Source organism: Phoenix dactylifera, chromosome 5, assembly GCF_051530095.1.
Source record: "Phoenix dactylifera cultivar Ajwa chromosome 5, Ajwa_hap1_PhDact_Kaust_v1.1, whole genome shotgun sequence".
NCBI lineage: Eukaryota > Viridiplantae > Streptophyta > Magnoliopsida > Arecales > Arecaceae > Phoenix > Phoenix dactylifera.
Genome location: NC_143194.1, coordinates 38,756,369 through 38,772,715, shown reverse-complemented (window position 1 = coordinate 38,772,715; position 16,347 = coordinate 38,756,369). Strand labels below are relative to the sequence as shown.

Sequence of the window (16,347 nt, the reverse complement as noted above, 5' to 3'; positions counted from 1 at the left end):
TTCCAAACATTTTCCCAATCTTCAAATATGACCCAACACAATTAACTTGACCCAACAGTCATATGTCCCAATCCAAATTTTGCTTAAGTTCCAGTTGCACTGGGTTAGGTTGGGGAAATCTCAAGCCGAGGCTAGATTAGATTGGGTTATGGATAGGATTAACCCCGAGCATGACCCAAGCCACCTAAGTTGCAGCACTACATTGGTGCCCTGAGATCAGGATTTTGTATCCAATGGCATCAACTCCCAGTAAACTGAATAAAACATTCATTTGCCTGCAAGCAAGCAAATGATATTTCAAGGTGCAATTATCAATAAAAACTGCAAAAGCAGCATAAAAGTCTCTTCTATTTAAGTCATCAAACAGAATATTCAGAAACCCATTTACAGAATTTGATGAATTAAATATACAATACCACTACATAAATATAGTCAACCACAATATGATAAAATAGGACAGTTATAAATTTCTTGAAGGCCATATTTTCTAATATGATGATATTTTTACTTCAGATCAGAATACAAAAATACCGATAAACCATCAAGTAAAGGAGCGGATCTTAAATAGAAAAATATAACATGTAGATACATCCAGCTGAAGACAATTGATAGTCTATATTTGATGACATCCAGAAATAGCAATCATGTCATCCTTCAACACAAACAACTTATCATCTAAAGGGAGAAAAGAAAGAAAAAGGAAGGGGGGGTGGAGATTCTTACAAATAACAGAGGATAATAGAAAATTTTGACTGCAAAGAAATTACACATTTCAAAAAGTGCAGACGAGCATACATTCAGGAAAAGATCAATTTCCCCAGCGTTTATCAACAAGAAATTCGAGATCCTGATGAATTATTCGTGCGTGTGAGAGAGAGAGGGAGAGAGAGAGAGAGAGAGAGAGACTATCAATAAAATACTGGGTTTTAACTTCATTTTGGCTTGGTAATGTTGAGCCAACCACCTTAAAATCCTTAAAGCTATAAAACTCAGAACTCCATATAATATAAGAAAATTTAAATTAATTTAATAGACCATTTTCTTTCTTGATTAAACCAAATTCTTGTCAAGAATTTTGAAAATTGTATAATTTTACAATAGTCCAGTTGCTTGACATGCAAACATATGATATTAACGGAAAGAAATATTTGCAAAAACAAACGGGGAAATAGGTTGATAGGGATATTTACGACCTTCCAATTTTGGTTCAAAGAGTGCCATCAAATTTATGATTGACATACTGGAAAAAGTCAACCTGCAATCATATAACCAATCCTCTACAATGAAATCCTGAAGAAAGTATAACTTTTTACAAAATAATTACATAACAGTAACAAGGTAATTTAAACATACCAAGACAGATAATAAAGATACTAGACAAATTTGAAAACTGCACCCATCAACAAATTCCATTTCTAAAACATAGTTGAGCACATTGCTTATCATAAGAAGTGATCCTACATCATGTCAAATAGTTCACAAGAAAAGAAACAACAAAAGGTTTCATTCAGTTAGCCAAGAAAAAGAAGGCAGATGCTACAAAATTAACAACACTAAAAATAACAATATTACATATAAATCAAAGTTTCAAACACTCCAGAACATTGCAGTATTCTTAGATACATCCTAACCTTCACTTTAATATATACTAATGATCAGCAATAGAATCCATTACATTATAAACTATTCCTTCTTTCAGATGATAACAAGTTTTTTTTTCAAAAAGAATAATTCTTTCATCACGACATGGTGCACTTCCACCAGCACCAATTCCTGAAACCTTTATGATAAATTTGGTAAAGTTTAAATATCTAAATCATAGATTTGTTCACTTAGCACACTTTAGTTCCATATGCTCTATATACAAACACTACAAGATTTAATGAAAGAACAAGTAGCTTCTAAATTAAGACAGAATAAATTAGTAAGAAAGCAAAAATTAAAAGCATAACTAATTATATAGTTTCAGAAGTTAATGAGAAATAAGTGATAATTTAACAGCATCCAGTCTTAGTATGGGCAAAATTGGCATACTACATTTGGCAAAAGACATCCATTCAGCCTTTTTTTAAAATGTAGAACCTTTTGATACGAGAATTTTTCCTTGGAATCAATTTACTAGAGATAGCTAAACCATTAAACCAAACAAACAAAACTAAATGGAAACTAAACAAAGTGCAAACCAGTGTTCAATTCAAGAAAAAAAAGAAATAACAAAACAGATATATCTGCACCTACTAAAATTGCATCAGATCAGATGCATTACCAAAACAAGATATTATTTCATCCATCAAAAACATTCTAGCAAAAAACATATGGAGTGGCACTCCTCAAAAATAGAAAGTAAAAGTTATAAGGCACAAAAAATATTAAAATATAAGAACAGGGCCCGTTCAACCCTTAGGTGACTGAGGCGATCGCCTAAGGTCCTGGCCCCCAAATGCATTTATTATAGTGAGTTCCAAGGTGAGCGTCCAAATGCATTGAGGCCCCCAATGCATTTGGAGGCCTCAAATGCTACGTATCTTTATAGCTATAAATGCATTAAGGCCCCCAAATGCATTTATGTTGGGACGTATCTTTTATCTAAAAAAATTTATTATCTCTTTCCTTATTTATGCATTGAGGCCCCCAAGTGCATTTATGTTGGGGCTTTTAAGTTTGCCTTAGGCCCCCAAATGCATTGAGCCGCTCCTGTATAAGAACACCTCAAAGAACATTCTAGATATTGCATTTCAGTCGCATTTCACTAGAATCAAAAACCTAACTTAAATGTCTACCATCAAGAGATTCTAGATCCTGTTGGTTTCTCCAAAAAAGATTGACACAAACCTCGGTTGTAATTTTTTTCAAGATTTTTCTCTTGATATTTAGTGCTCTCACCTCAAAATCTAACAAGAATAAAGTAAGAATATGTTTCATGCAAGTCATCAAAACCAATCATCTAGGAAGTGAAATTAATTTCTTTCCAAGGACTAAAAAAGGAAGTAAATTAACAAATTTTTTAGTAACAAGCAGTCTAACCATATCAAAGTACAATAATAATGAACGAGGCATCTGTAAAAACAATCATCATAATAAAATCAGTAGGTAGACAAGGACATTTTACACTTACAGTCTTGTGTTTGAAGTATCAACTATAATTTGCAGCTAGCCAATCAACCAAAAGAACAAATGCTGAAGTTCAACTAAAAACGGAATGATATATGGAGAACAAAACAATAGGCAACTAAGACATAGAACAGAAGAATTCACCAAACAATTAAATAACTATTGGTTGTTTATTGTTGCTGAAAGATAGGCTTCCAAAAGTCCAGCTAATTAGCATTTTCATTCCTAAACCTTAATCTGCCATTATTTATATGGAAGTTTCCCAAATCCTATTGAACACTCCCAAAATAAGATAGCAAATGAAGAAATTACGTGCATGAAGTGAAAAGCCAGTATAAATGAGATAACCCTGACCTTGTTCATGGTTCCATAAATCAATGCCTCCAATCCCCCCTCCACAAATTTTGCAGCATTCTTAGCAAGATCCTTGTCCTCTGATTCCATATAAATTTTAGATCAAGAAACTAAATAATTCTAGAGCTCTTTTCTGCAAAACCAGACAACCAATTTCATAAAGAAGAGTTACAGCATGATGCAAGTGAATCCTTGAGACTCATGCTAAAGCATTATGCATATCTTGTAGTAAACCTATTAATGGGATTGCTGAAATCATCTCAGAAAAAATATATCATAAGGGTGGAAAAGGAATTATACATATGAATAGAAAAAGATATTTGTATACTTAGCATCTTCAGTTTGATGTATGGCATACAACTAAACGTGGAACAAAGCAGAGAGAGAGAGGATGGGGGGAGAAAAGGACATAGTCTGTCCCTGCTTCTTCGTCTTCTTCTTCGCAAAAGTGCTTGTCACAAAACCTGGTGATTTTTTTTTTGCAAAAGAAGGAAATAATGCATGGCAACATATGCAGAGCCAAGGACCAAGGCTACTACTAAAAACTAAGAAATGGACGATAAACTAATTCATATGTCAATCAAAAAGCAAAGCTAAGGACGTTTCTCGACAATTTTGTAGTATTCTCTCACAGGACAATAATCCTGTAGGGAGCTCCACTTGGAAAAAAATAATTCATCCGGTCCTCTTCCAAAGAATATGTCAAGAGACAGACGACAAGATTATCACAAATTGCATACAATAACGGGCCAAGAGATTATAAAAGAATTTTAAAACTAAAGTTTCCTTTACACAACACATTATGTCATGAACATATATGTCAGCTACTCCAATGTCCATCATCAAGAAAGAAACACTATTGATTTGTTCACAAGAAAGGAAGAAAGGACCAGCAAAAGAAAAACATCAGTCATAGCATCAAAAAGTTTTTTTTTTTCTTGGCTTAATTTTTTAACATGGCCAAATCCATTAGCAAGGTATAAATCCATCAGCAATTAATGTGCTGGGATTCAATAAAACTACCAGCAAATGACACATGGAATACACGTGATGGGTATCCAAGGGAGAGGATGCTTGTGTTAACCAAAATCCTTTTTTACTAGATTCAAATCGTCGTCACTGTTTCCTTAGAATACAAATTTCATACCATATGAAGAGAAAACAATAAGAGTAAAGTTATCAGCCCAGAGTAACATGAAATGAAAAGTTTGCTAACTATGACTACCTACCCAGCTACTCCCCATCTCCGTTGGAAAACAGAATCCAAAAAAAGCCAAAATCATAGAAACAGAACAGTAAGGCAAATAGAAAACCCAAGAAAAAGCAAAATTGCAACATTACCATGAATGCTCGATCGCCTGGAAGAAAACACGAAGAAACTCAAACCCTAGAAATCAAACAGAGGCAACCCACGAAGAAACCTGGGAAAAGAGGAAAAAACAAAAACGAAGAACATTTAATTGAAGAGCCTGTCATGATAAAGCAGCTCTGACCGGTATCGAACATATAAATAAAAAAATGAGATAAATTAGAAAGATCGAACAAGAAACCAATAAACGATTACAAGAAACCAAGGGAAAACCTAGAAATCGAACAGAGGCAACCTGAAAAGTAACCCTGGTGAAAAGAAAAACAAACAAAAAGAAAAGAAAAGAAAAGAAATTCAGGAACCTATCGTGAAGCAAAGGTAATCGAAAACAGCCACATTCCGTTTCCTCTCCACGAAACTAGAACCACAACGGATTAAAACCACAGATTGAACAAGAGGGCAACAAACGACTCCAACAATCCAAGATGAAGCCAAATGTGCGGCTTATAAGATTCAAAGGTCTGACAATACGTAAGGATTACGAGAGATAATAGCTCAAAGCAAACGAAAAAAATGCAGCGGAATAAAAGAAGGGGAAGTGGTATGCAAGAGCCTTTCTGGAGGTGAGAGGAGAGACCAAGTACCGGACGCGACCGTCGACGTTCTTCCTCGTCTGGATTTCATCCTCCATTGAAGAGCACCTTGCGGCGAGACTCGATCGAAGAGAGAAAAAGAAACGATAGTTTAAAGTGAGAGAGAGATCCCGTTTCTCGGATTTGATGAGGAAGTGGGAGAGAGATCCCGAATTTGGGGTGCTTAACGTGCACCTGCGGAAGATTCACCAACCTCGGGACGACGCAGATTCGAGCCTTCGAGGCACGCGGTCCGCACGCGGGATGAGTCGTGCGCCGACTTCAGGTTTCCCGCGAATATTCAGCGTGCCGACTTTCAATTTCTGAGGACACCATCGGGGCCGTATGATTCTGCCTCGATAGGAGAATTTTTTTTTTTTTTGCTTTTTCTCCTATGAAAAACAATATTGCTTCATGACTTATAAATATTATGATTATGATTTTGTTAAAAAATTATGATTATTATACATTAAAAAAAATGATTCGCTGACAACCAATCAAGTATGCAGCACATCACATTAAAAAAAAAATTAAAGATCGCAGCAAAAATAATTAAAGGATGTTTACAAAAAGGAAAGAGTAGAGCATCCCTGTTCCTAAGCCAAAAATAAAATAAAAATAGAGCATCAGGATGTTTTTTTTTATATACATCATCTTCCTCTAAATATATATAAATATATATTATAAATTGTATTCTACCTATAGTCATGCAGCCTTCTTATCTCAAGATCCTTCTCTATCTTTTTCATCATCATTAAAAAAAAAAAATCCTTCTCCACCCCCTATTCTCTATTTTTTTTCTCAAATTTCCACCCATTTTGATGGTTTTAGATCTCTTGTCAACACCGCCTTCTCACGTTACTTCATCTCACATTTTTAAACTAACTTTGCCAAGTCTTTTTTTATATATAAATAAAGATTAAAATAGGCTAATCCTCATCTCTCCTACCTTTTTTCCCACTCATCCTCGAGGACTGATTCCAGTATGAGTCAAATCCCCATCCCCTTGCTCAAGGCGCAAGGATAATGCCTGTTGATCAAATGTTTGGTGATAAGTCCCTTTCATTTTTTTCTTAAAAAACTCTAACTATGATACTTTTTGATCATGTTTTGAAATCCAATCCCAAGTATCTATACTAAGTATACTAGATTTCTTATTAAATCTCTCTTCATATTCCTTGCCTATGCTGCATTCACTAGACCTACTCCCATGTAGCTTGTATACTTCACGTACCCCTCATCACGACTCTCCTTCCCCTTTCTTGCTTTCTTAGCTAAAGCCTCAAAAATCTTTAATTGTTACCTTTTGCTCAAGTTATATTATGAAGAAAATGGAAATCATTGATTAGTAAAGTTTTAATAAAGAAACTAATAGTCTTATTAGGATACCACTCCATTACTATGATTACCTGCTCTAATGAAAATAACAATTGTTATATTTTTCAAATCTATCCCAACATTTATTAATAAATGTTATTTGTTTTTAAAACTACAATTTAAGATCTCTCAAGTCATATGCTAATTTTGGTAGAAAGTTGCAACCATAAATATATACCTCCTCTCTTATGCATCCTAAAAGGAGAAAAGAAGAAAGAGTTTACAGAATACCTAAAAGGAGCTGAGTAGAAAGGAGAGAAGTGGGAGAGCGCGAGGTGAACACGGAAATTCTAAAGCAATCATGGCAAGAACCGAGCCTTGTAAGGCCAGGGCCTTGACCTCACCTTCCTTATATAGCCGCTCCAATGGTGCAGATTGCCCAAAGAAGTGCGGCCCATGCTACTCTTCTATTGGTCAATCAGGCAATCACATGGATCGAGCACCTCTTCGAGTTTCAAGGAAACCTACTCGGGGAGTTTGTCATACTTGTAGAGATAGCTCATCAAATTTATCCCATATCCAATCCAAAAGGATTTAGCCCAGACCGGATCAAGCCTAATTTAGCTGATCAAGGTTACTTTCTTCACCTAAATCAAACAAAAAGAAGAAAAAAAAGAGAAAAAAATAGGAGGGGAGAGATGGCTCGGTCTCGGAAGCAACGGTAAGTGATGTGGCCCAAAATGAATCAGCCAATCAAGAGGCGACATGTGGCATAATAGAGATTCAGTCTTATTCTATTCAAATTCATGAAGTGATCTAAATAAGGAAGGCCCCGATAACTTTTTATCGAGCCAAAGACCCTAGAACATGAATCCAGCAAGATAAGGACTTTTTATGTATAAGAGAAGGCTCAAGTACCAGGTACAGGGACATATATATAACAAAACATACTCTCTACTTTCTGCTTTTCTGGTCTTTTCGCTCTTTCCTTCTACTATTCCTCAAATCTTTTTTGGCTTAAGTATTAGAGGGCTCTCCAACAGATTAGCTCCGACGACCGTCAAGCTTTTCTCTCTTTTTTGTGTGTAGAGCAACAGGCGCGTTGCGAATTGTTCTCTTTTTAGAGCATTATCGGCCAGAAGTCTTCCGACCACCGGATATGATTTTCCAGCAATACCTACCTCTCTAGCCCCTCCTCATTTTAACAAATACATCTTAATTACTTTAATTTTTAGCTTGAAGAAATTAAAAAAAAATGCACCTTTAAAATAAAGTCTATGTGCTAGGTTACATAGAAATTAGGAAAACTTGATGGCGGGTCCCTACGTAGACCGACTTCTAACAAAAAGCTCCTATTGACTAAGTTTTTAACACCCGATTTCGTCTCGTCTGATAAATAAAAGCAACTTGCTGGAGCTGGACCTAAGAATTTTCTTTCTTTCTTTCCTTCTTTTTTGTGGTGGGCGCCGGGGTTTCGGGTTGGGTTGGTAAGGACCGAAGAAAATTTAATATAGGCTACAGGTAAGTTGAGCCCATCGTTTTGTAACAACGCTGGCATAGAAAAAATATGCAGGGGGAATGCGATTTTTTGCCATTTATGGAAAATTACACGACGTACGTACATGTTATAAGGTACGAGCACACAAATCTACAAGCAAACCAACAGATATTTTCTTCTCAATCTAACTGAAAAAATTAAGAACAAGATGGGCAGTCCATCTAAACAAGAGATGCGAACTATTGGATACGCTGTCATGCATGCATGCGATATTTATTTTCCTCGTAGGTATAACAAAAGGATGAAAGAAAGAGAAAAAAATCACTTCATCGTGGTGCGAGACCCTTACTCCAAGCATTCGTCCAGAGGACTAAAAGCTGAATCTGCGAGCTAGCGGGCATCAATCCTCGGATCACTTAATTAATCACCGCCTTTTCCGATGTTCTCGATGGGCTATCTCGCGGCCACCAGCAGCGTTCCTCCTGTTCATCTCCGGATTTCCGACTGGGACGAAGCGCTGCTCCACGCGTCTTGCATGAAAAGGCGTTTGCTCGATGACCCGCGTGTTTCCTCTCGAGTCCTTGTACTTCCTATTTCTTACCCCTCTCTCCTCCCATGCAATTTGTTGAACAGCTCCAGGTCCTTGCACCTGGACACGCTGTCTCTGTTCGCCGGAGCGACCGCTCCGATTGCGTTGTGGCCCAGGGTCCCCATGCCGTGAGCTGTGTCCAGGTGCATGCTGAAAGTTTCGTTCCGGAGCATCGGACAAGTGATGCAAAAATTACGCCAGTGAGACGCACCGCCGGAGAAGGCAAAAGAGATCGACATGTAAATTTAAAAACTACTCCTTACCTCTCGTCTCCCGCCTTGGCGATGTGTTCCCGAGTCACACCGCGGGAGAAGTTTCGAAGCCAGTAAAGCCAAGGCGGAGAACAACTCGAACAGAACCATTGCTTCGATATTTCTTTCCTCTCTTAGATGGACGAATTATGCGAGCTTGAGGGGAAGGTATTTGGGTTGGTGATCAGATATAAAGCCAGATGGAAGCGGGTTTTAATTATTTTTTGGTTGACCTGAGTCAACTAGACTGCATACTTTATTTTTGATCTTCGCTATCAAATTGCAGAGGCGGTATCTTTTCCTCCGAGTGCAGCGTACGTATAGTTTTGTAGTCTTGGAGAAAAGAGGGCATTTGGTGATGAAGATTATAGATTATAGAACGAGAGCATGGGAGGGAGGGACATCTTGGTCTTTCCACAAAGAAATTATATATTGGATAGATTTAGTCTACCACGTCGCTCGTAGTCTCGTAGACTACTCCAATATATAAAATTTGGACAGTTACTAAGGATTCCATTACCTGCTCGGACCTCCCACTTGAGCAAGGTTTTTACAGAGGGATGCCAGCATGAAGACGGAAGTCCTATCACCCCACTCAACCAAGAAGCTTATTTTATATTACTACGTATGATGCTATAGGCCATGGGGTGACACACTACAAAAGAAATGATATCTCCCGGCAGTTTTTTTGGTCTCTACCGACGCTTTTAAGCGTCGGCGAATTTCCAGCCCACGCACCTCAAAGCGTGGGTCAGACGTCGGGCAGGTGGGCGTGGGTCAGACGTCGGGCAGGTGGGCGTGGGTCCGGTTTTTGCCGACGCTAAGAGAAAGCATCGGCAAAAACAGTGATTTACCGACGCTAATGAAAGCGTCGGCAAAAACGGCTTTCCCGACGCTTTAAAGCGTCGACAAAGCCCAATCCAGTTTTGTGTTTTCGCCGACGCTTTAAAGCGTCGGCAAAAATTTCCCGACGCTTTAAAGCGTCGATAAAGCCCAATCCAGTTAGCGTTTTCGCCGACACTTTAAAGCGTCGGGATTGCTATTTTTTTTTTAAAAAAAATACGAATGTAAATTTGTTGCTTTTGGCAAAATAAAGCCCATGAGTATAGCAACCTAACATAATAAACAGTTGCCGACGCTTCTGATATATGCTCCTTAGGATCATGCCTCTTCAGCAGTTGCCGAGCAGTGCCTAGTTCTTGTTTTCAATTAATGTCCTAAATTACTTTGGGAAATGCTAATGACTGAACTACCAGTTGTATTTAGGTCAGGAAGGTTATATCTTCTAATGACAGTGCCTGTAAGTCCTAGCAGTTAATATAACATGGTATGGCCTCATGGCTTGTATTTTCCCAACTGATAAAAATAAGAAAGAAAAAAATTCTAATATCTAGATAAAATTGTGATTGATCCATCAAGTATACCTGCAACCAAGTACTCAGCACAAATTTTGCACTGAGAAAGAAGAAAATTCTAATATCTAGATAAAATTAGAATTGATCCATCAAGTATACCTGCAACCAAGTACTCAGCACAAATTTTGCACTGAGCTTAATCTGTACCTGAGCTGGGGAAGTAAGCTGTAAGGATGATATAATCATACTAGTTCAATTGATAACAGAGGTCCTCAAAAATCATAAAAAGTTTGGAGCCTTCTGTGTACCCTTCTGAAATGGGCTGAACTGCTAGGCATCATCAGCATCCTGAAGATTTCTATGAAATTTTCTGCACACAAAAAGTCCCCCGGGCTCACAAATGCTGGCTTGGCAATTTATAGGAATTCCTATATCCCTGTAAATTGCACTAATTCCTGCACACACGGCAGGGCTTTTCAGAACACCCTTAGCATTACTCATCATGGAACATAGCAGAACATCTCATATAAGAGAAGCTGTACCAAGAGAATAAGAGGAAAGCTTGCAGGTTCATTCAGGGGTAAGGGTAGTTACCTCCTTCAAGGAGAACTGGTCAAGAAAAGAGAGTCACCCAGGTTATAAAACTACAAGCCAAAAGCCATTACAGATACCCATACCTCCCTTTAACAGAAACAAGACAGACAAGAATAGACCTTGTTCCTTTATTGACCCAAAAGAAAACTTATTATTCCACTCATTGTCCCTCAAAGCCACAGAGACTTCGATGGATAGCAAGTCTGGAGCATTGCAGTTCTTAAGCACTTAAGCAGAAGAGGAGTTCAGCTTCTTCTGCTTCCTTCTGCGAAGGCCTGTGAGTGACAAGGGGATTGTGCTTGAGTTTCTCCTTCAGGTTCGAGTGTTGGGCATGGGTCATCGTCGCAGGTGCAGGAGGGGATGCCAACAGAAGGGAATGGGCTGCAAGTGAGAGGACAGATAAGCTCTGAAGAAACTGCTGCCACACGGCTCTTCCGAGTCTCAGATCTACAACCTGTTTCTGGTGGCTCCACACGTCGGTGAATAGATGAAGTGACAATTACTAACCAGGAACAAACACCAATTCCCACAATATATATATATATATATATATTCATATTCTAAGCAAACAAACAGAACTGAAATAAAAACTATACTCCAAGAACACGGATCTCATGGCCATTCCAGCTAAGATGTAGTATATGGACTATATTGATGATTTCATGGGTTTGATTACCATTAAAAATATGATACTAGCCAGGTCCAATTAGTATATTTTTATGAAACCAGAAATATAACTCAGTGGCACAAAGAAATAATGGAAATGAAAAGGGGAGTAGGAACAGGGGTCAAAAAGATGGAGCATTCATAGCCATACAAGACCTAACCCAACTTTTCAGGATCAGCAGAAAGAATTAAAATCCATTTAATAAATATTAAATGTAGTTGAGAGACCTAACTCTTCATCTAATTAGAAGCTAAATGTAGTAAAATGAATTATATAATGATTGATATGAACAATTAACTTAAAGAGAATCTTATCAAAAAGATAATACCTGGCACAGCATCTAGAAGTGTTTAAATATCAGTACTACAGTCTTTTGTGCCAAGCATGGCAATTTCACAAACGGACTCAACTATATAATCATTATGCATCAAAGGATTAAAATAGAAAGACTTCTCACCTTCTAGATTCCACAAGCAGAGCACGCTGTTCAGATGTTTTATCAGCACTAACATCTCTCTCTCTAGCAGTATAGCTGCACAAAAATAACCAGGCTACAGCAATCAGATGATCAGCAGGGCACAAAGATCGCAATGTATCATGTATTGATACTGTAATATGCAGAAATGCAGCATTGAAAATACACCAATTACCATGAAAACTACTATTTACCAGTGAAAATTCATGAGAATACATCAAATTTATGTTAAATAGCTTCGCACAACCAAAAAAAAAAAAAGACAAACATACATGACTGACAATCATTATTCACGACTTCTTGAGACCTAATAAGAGCTGAGTGAGTAAATCAGTACCTCGAAGGAAGAACTGCTTGAGGAACAAAAGGGGCATAAGCAGTTTCCCTCTCAACTGTAAGCCTTTGAGCTTTCTGAAACTCTTTCAGAACTGCTTGGAAATCTTTTGCATGCTTTGCATCGGCTATCTTTTTGCTTGCCTGCATTTAGAAATTCATGTCTAAGAATCACGGAATTAAGGGGGAAAATCAGCATGATGTGTAGACCAATAGTTTTAGAGGCCTTATTAGAATGAAGCATATATACAATATGTCACCTCTATATAGCTGGAAGTCTCAAAATAGCTGCCACCATGTTATAGTAATTTAAACACTATGCACCAGAAACAACAATCGTGACCACTACATCATTTGACAAGGAGGTATAGAAGATAGATAGCCTATGAAGTTCTGAGAGAGCAATCTAAAATATTAATACTTACATGGGCGAGGCAAAGACCAAGACAGAGATAACATTGCCTGCAAGAATAGAAGTTAAGAGAAAGAAAAAACAGTTAGTTATGAGATGGTCATTTAATATATGGGAGATAGCTATGGGAGAGTTTCTTGGGGGGAGGGGATAGCTGAAGCTCACCAACGACTCCAATGAAGAAGAGAAGGGCTTCCATGATGAGAAGAGTCTGGCAGGAGAAGTCTGGGCTTGGGGTTAACTAATAGGAGGAGGGAGAGATAAGAAGAACGTGCTCTATTAAATGGAATAAAGTATTTTTATTCCATCGTTCTCTTCTCCTCCTCCACAGGCTGGGACCTATCAGAAGATGCCACTGTATTTCTCAAAAATAAAAAGCAAATTGATCGTACCAATTACTATGATCCAATTCAGATCAAATAAAAAGAACCCCTATCTGTCCAACATTAAGTTGCACATGAGTGATGCTTATCAAGACATTGTAAAATGATAGCTGGAAGTATCAATTCTTGAGTGGACATATTTCATTCTAGCTTAGGTTTAACAATTTTCATATTATATTGCTCTAAAGAAATGCCAACAAGTGAGCCAGCAACAGTAGAGAACAGCAAATTTCAAGATAATCTTTAAACCCCAGCAACCTTACATGTTTTCTTTTTTGGGGGAACCAGCACTAGAACGGTATGCTATCACCATCTTCATAAACTGGAAATCATTGACTACATCATAAAAAATTATAAATATAAACCATAACCAACCTGAACACAGACCCGGGTGACGAGGGCCGGGTAGTCCTCCTCCCTGATGAGGCCGAGGTGGGCGAGGCAGTAGAGGAAGGCGGCGAAGTTGGTCTCGTGGCCGGTGCCGTAGTCGATGCGGGAGGCGTTGCCGAAGGAGTCGAGGAGGTAGGGGAGAAGCTCGTCAGCGGCGGGGAGGAGCTCCTCGGAGGTAATAAGGGGGAGAAGGAGGGCGGGGGTCTCGGCGGAGAGGTGGGCGAGCCAGGAGCGGTAGGGCGGGTTGCCGTAGCGGGCGGAGTGGGGGAGTGGGGGAATCTCATCGATCCAAGAGGTTAGGGCTTGGAGGAGGGAGAGGAGGGAGGTGACGGTTTGGGGGAGGGGGGGAACGGGGTCGGAGATCTTGCGGCCGCGGACAGAGTGGGAGAGATCGGCGACGAAGCCAAGGAAGTGGCGGCCGGCGGCAGAGGAGATGGAGGCGGTGGGGCCGCCACAGGCGGAGCACACCGACGACGGCGGCGGGCTGGCCTCGGCTGCGGTGGCGGAGGTGGAGCAGACGGCGGCGCATGAAGAGTCGGCGGAGGCGGCGGAGGAGGGGGAGGAGGGCTCGGCGTCGGTCATTTTTTATGGGAGGCGATGCGGGGTTCGGAGGGAGAGGATGAAGAAGAATCGAGGCGGCGGGAAGGGGGAAGGGAGAAGAATCGGGGCGAAGAAGAAACGAGAGAGGGCGAGAGAGCGAGCGAGAGAGAGAGAGAGAGAGAGAGAGAGAGAGAGAGAGAAGAGGCGGGATGGGTGCGGGCGGAGGGAGAGGAAGAACCGGTTTCTTGCAACAGAAGAAGGCCGGAGGGGAGGGAGGAGGAGGCAGAAGAAGGAGGAGGCAGAGGAGGGAGGAGGAGACAGAGGAGGGCTTGATATATCGATCGAGGATGGAGGAGGGGGGCGGACGCGGGTTTGGTTTTCAACGACGCTACTAAGCGTCGTTATAGGCCAACTCTACAACCACGCTATCAAGCGTCGTATATTGCCGACGCTTTTAAAATGCGTCGGCTATTTTTGGCGCTCTGCGGGACATTGCCGACGCTTGCAGCAAGCGTCGGCAAAAACATGTCGTTAAAATCGCTTTTTCCCGTAGTGACAATTTCATGCACACAAAAAGCTCTGTATATCATATGGCACTGGGAGATTAGAATAGCTCGAAAAAGTCGAGAGATAATTCAATGCTAAGTTGCCAAGCCTATTATGTGGGCCTAGGAAACACGCCATATGCACTACCATGCACCTCAAGGTTTATTCCTATAATAATAAGGCCTCAAACCAACCTAACTTAAAACACAAAATAAAGCATGTCCTGATGATCAGAAAAATATTAGAAATAAATTAATATTGCCTGCTGCCCGAAGACATGTTCAGAATTCACCCGTGATCTTCTTAATCTGGGTTATAACCTTGTATTAATTTAGTATTATATTACTCTAAAATTATTTCAGATTTATCTTAATCATAATGAGAAATCTCGGTTACATATGGAAGTTAAACAAAATGAAATTGTTGCAACATTAATTCTAACCACAGTGAGAATTTAAGTATTTATTTGGGCGGCCACCGCTGCCACTTTCTTAGCCGCCATCATCATCATCATCATCATCATCATCATATTCATATTTCAAAATAATTGACAACACTAAATATATTTATTTAAAAAATTTAGAAAGAAAATAAAACTAAATTTCTATTTTTATTGTTCAAAATAAAAAAAAAATGATGTGAAACGATACCTAATTTGCCGCTTTTCTATTTATCCACATACAATTGTCAGAAAGGAGTTGTAGAAGATTTTTATGTACTAAATTATTTCTTCTTACATAAAATATTTGATCTATATTTTTTAACAAGCTCTACCTTAGCCTGAGGTACCAAAGCATCTCATAATTAAGTCACACGCGGAATTGCATAATCTGGATTTAAATAAATAGTTCCTCCATGCTATGCTACAACTAGGATTGTCTATCGATCCACTTCTCATATTATTACAATGGACAGACAATATAGCTAGGTTATCTAATACTCGAGTCTGTTTGGAGTTAAGGCTTAATTGAGCTAATTCTTGAGTCTCATATATAGCCTACTAACTAAAACCTACCTTTTTTTATCCAATTTAATAGTTCCTACCATACAAAAAGATTCAACGAAAATATGAGCAAAATAAATCAGCCAATCAAGAGACGACATGTGGCATAATGGAGATTCAGTCTTATCCATATTCAAATTCATGGAGTGATCCAAATAAAGAAGGCCCCAATAACTTTTTATTGAGCCGAAGACTCTAAAACCTGAATCCAGTAGGATAAGGACGCTTTATCTATAAGAGAAGGCTCAGGTACTAGGTACATAGACACATAGCAATACATATTCTCTACTTTCTACTTTTCTAGTTTTTACTCTCCTTCCTTCTACTCTTATCCACATCTCTTTATAGCTTAAGTATCAGAGAGCCTTCGGGAGGATCAGCTCTAGCGACTGTCGAGCTTTTCTCTCTTTTTTTGTATGCAGAGTAACAAGCGCGTTGCGAATCGCTAACTTTCTAGAGCCTGATCGGCTAGAAGTCTTCTAACCACCGGATGGGATTTTCACAACAACACCCACCTCTCTAGCCCCTCCTCATTTTAACAAATACATCTTAATTACTTTAATTTTTAGCTTGAAAAAATAAATAAGA

At 39.0% G+C, this 16,347-nt stretch overlaps 1 protein-coding gene and 1 long non-coding RNA gene across 7 annotated transcripts; both read right to left on the bottom strand.

Moving 5' to 3' along the window:
• Positions 1-315: 315 nt before the first annotated feature.
• LOC113463629 (uncharacterized) lies at positions 316-5,790 on the bottom strand. 2 transcript variants are annotated; one of them, XR_005512689.3, is made up of 3 exons: positions 5,419-5,787; positions 4,807-4,886; positions 316-3,598 (listed from the first exon to the last, which is right to left on the bottom strand). It is a non-coding gene; the product is annotated as an uncharacterized LOC113463629 (long non-coding RNA). The 2 variants fall into 2 exon arrangements; XR_016413438.1 differs by lacking the exon at positions 4,807-4,886 and having other exon boundaries at positions 5,419-5,790.
• Positions 5,791-10,966: 5,176 nt separating this feature from the next.
• Positions 10,967-14,521, bottom strand: LOC113462156 (uncharacterized). Of its 5 annotated transcripts, XM_089931035.1 has the most exons (5): positions 13,063-14,521; positions 12,911-12,947; positions 12,490-12,629; positions 12,135-12,209; positions 10,967-11,470 (listed from the first exon to the last, which is right to left on the bottom strand). In XM_089931035.1, the coding sequence occupies exon 1, from the start codon at positions 14,250-14,252 to the stop codon at positions 13,632-13,634; it is 621 nt and encodes a 206-aa protein (XP_089787161.1). In that variant the 5' UTR covers positions 14,253-14,521; the 3' UTR covers positions 10,967-11,470; positions 12,135-12,209; positions 12,490-12,629; positions 12,911-12,947; positions 13,063-13,631. The 5 variants fall into 5 exon arrangements, with proteins under 5 accessions (XP_089787161.1, XP_089787159.1, XP_089787160.1 ...); XM_089931033.1 differs by having other exon boundaries at positions 12,911-14,521; XM_089931034.1 differs by having other exon boundaries at positions 12,490-12,947.
• Positions 14,522-16,347: the final 1,826 nt, after the last annotated feature.

Coding starts and splice junctions, on each gene's coding strand:
- LOC113462156 (XM_089931032.1), bottom strand. CDS start 14,252: ATGACCGACGCCGAGCCCTCCTCCCCCTCCTCCGCCGCCTCCGCCGAC.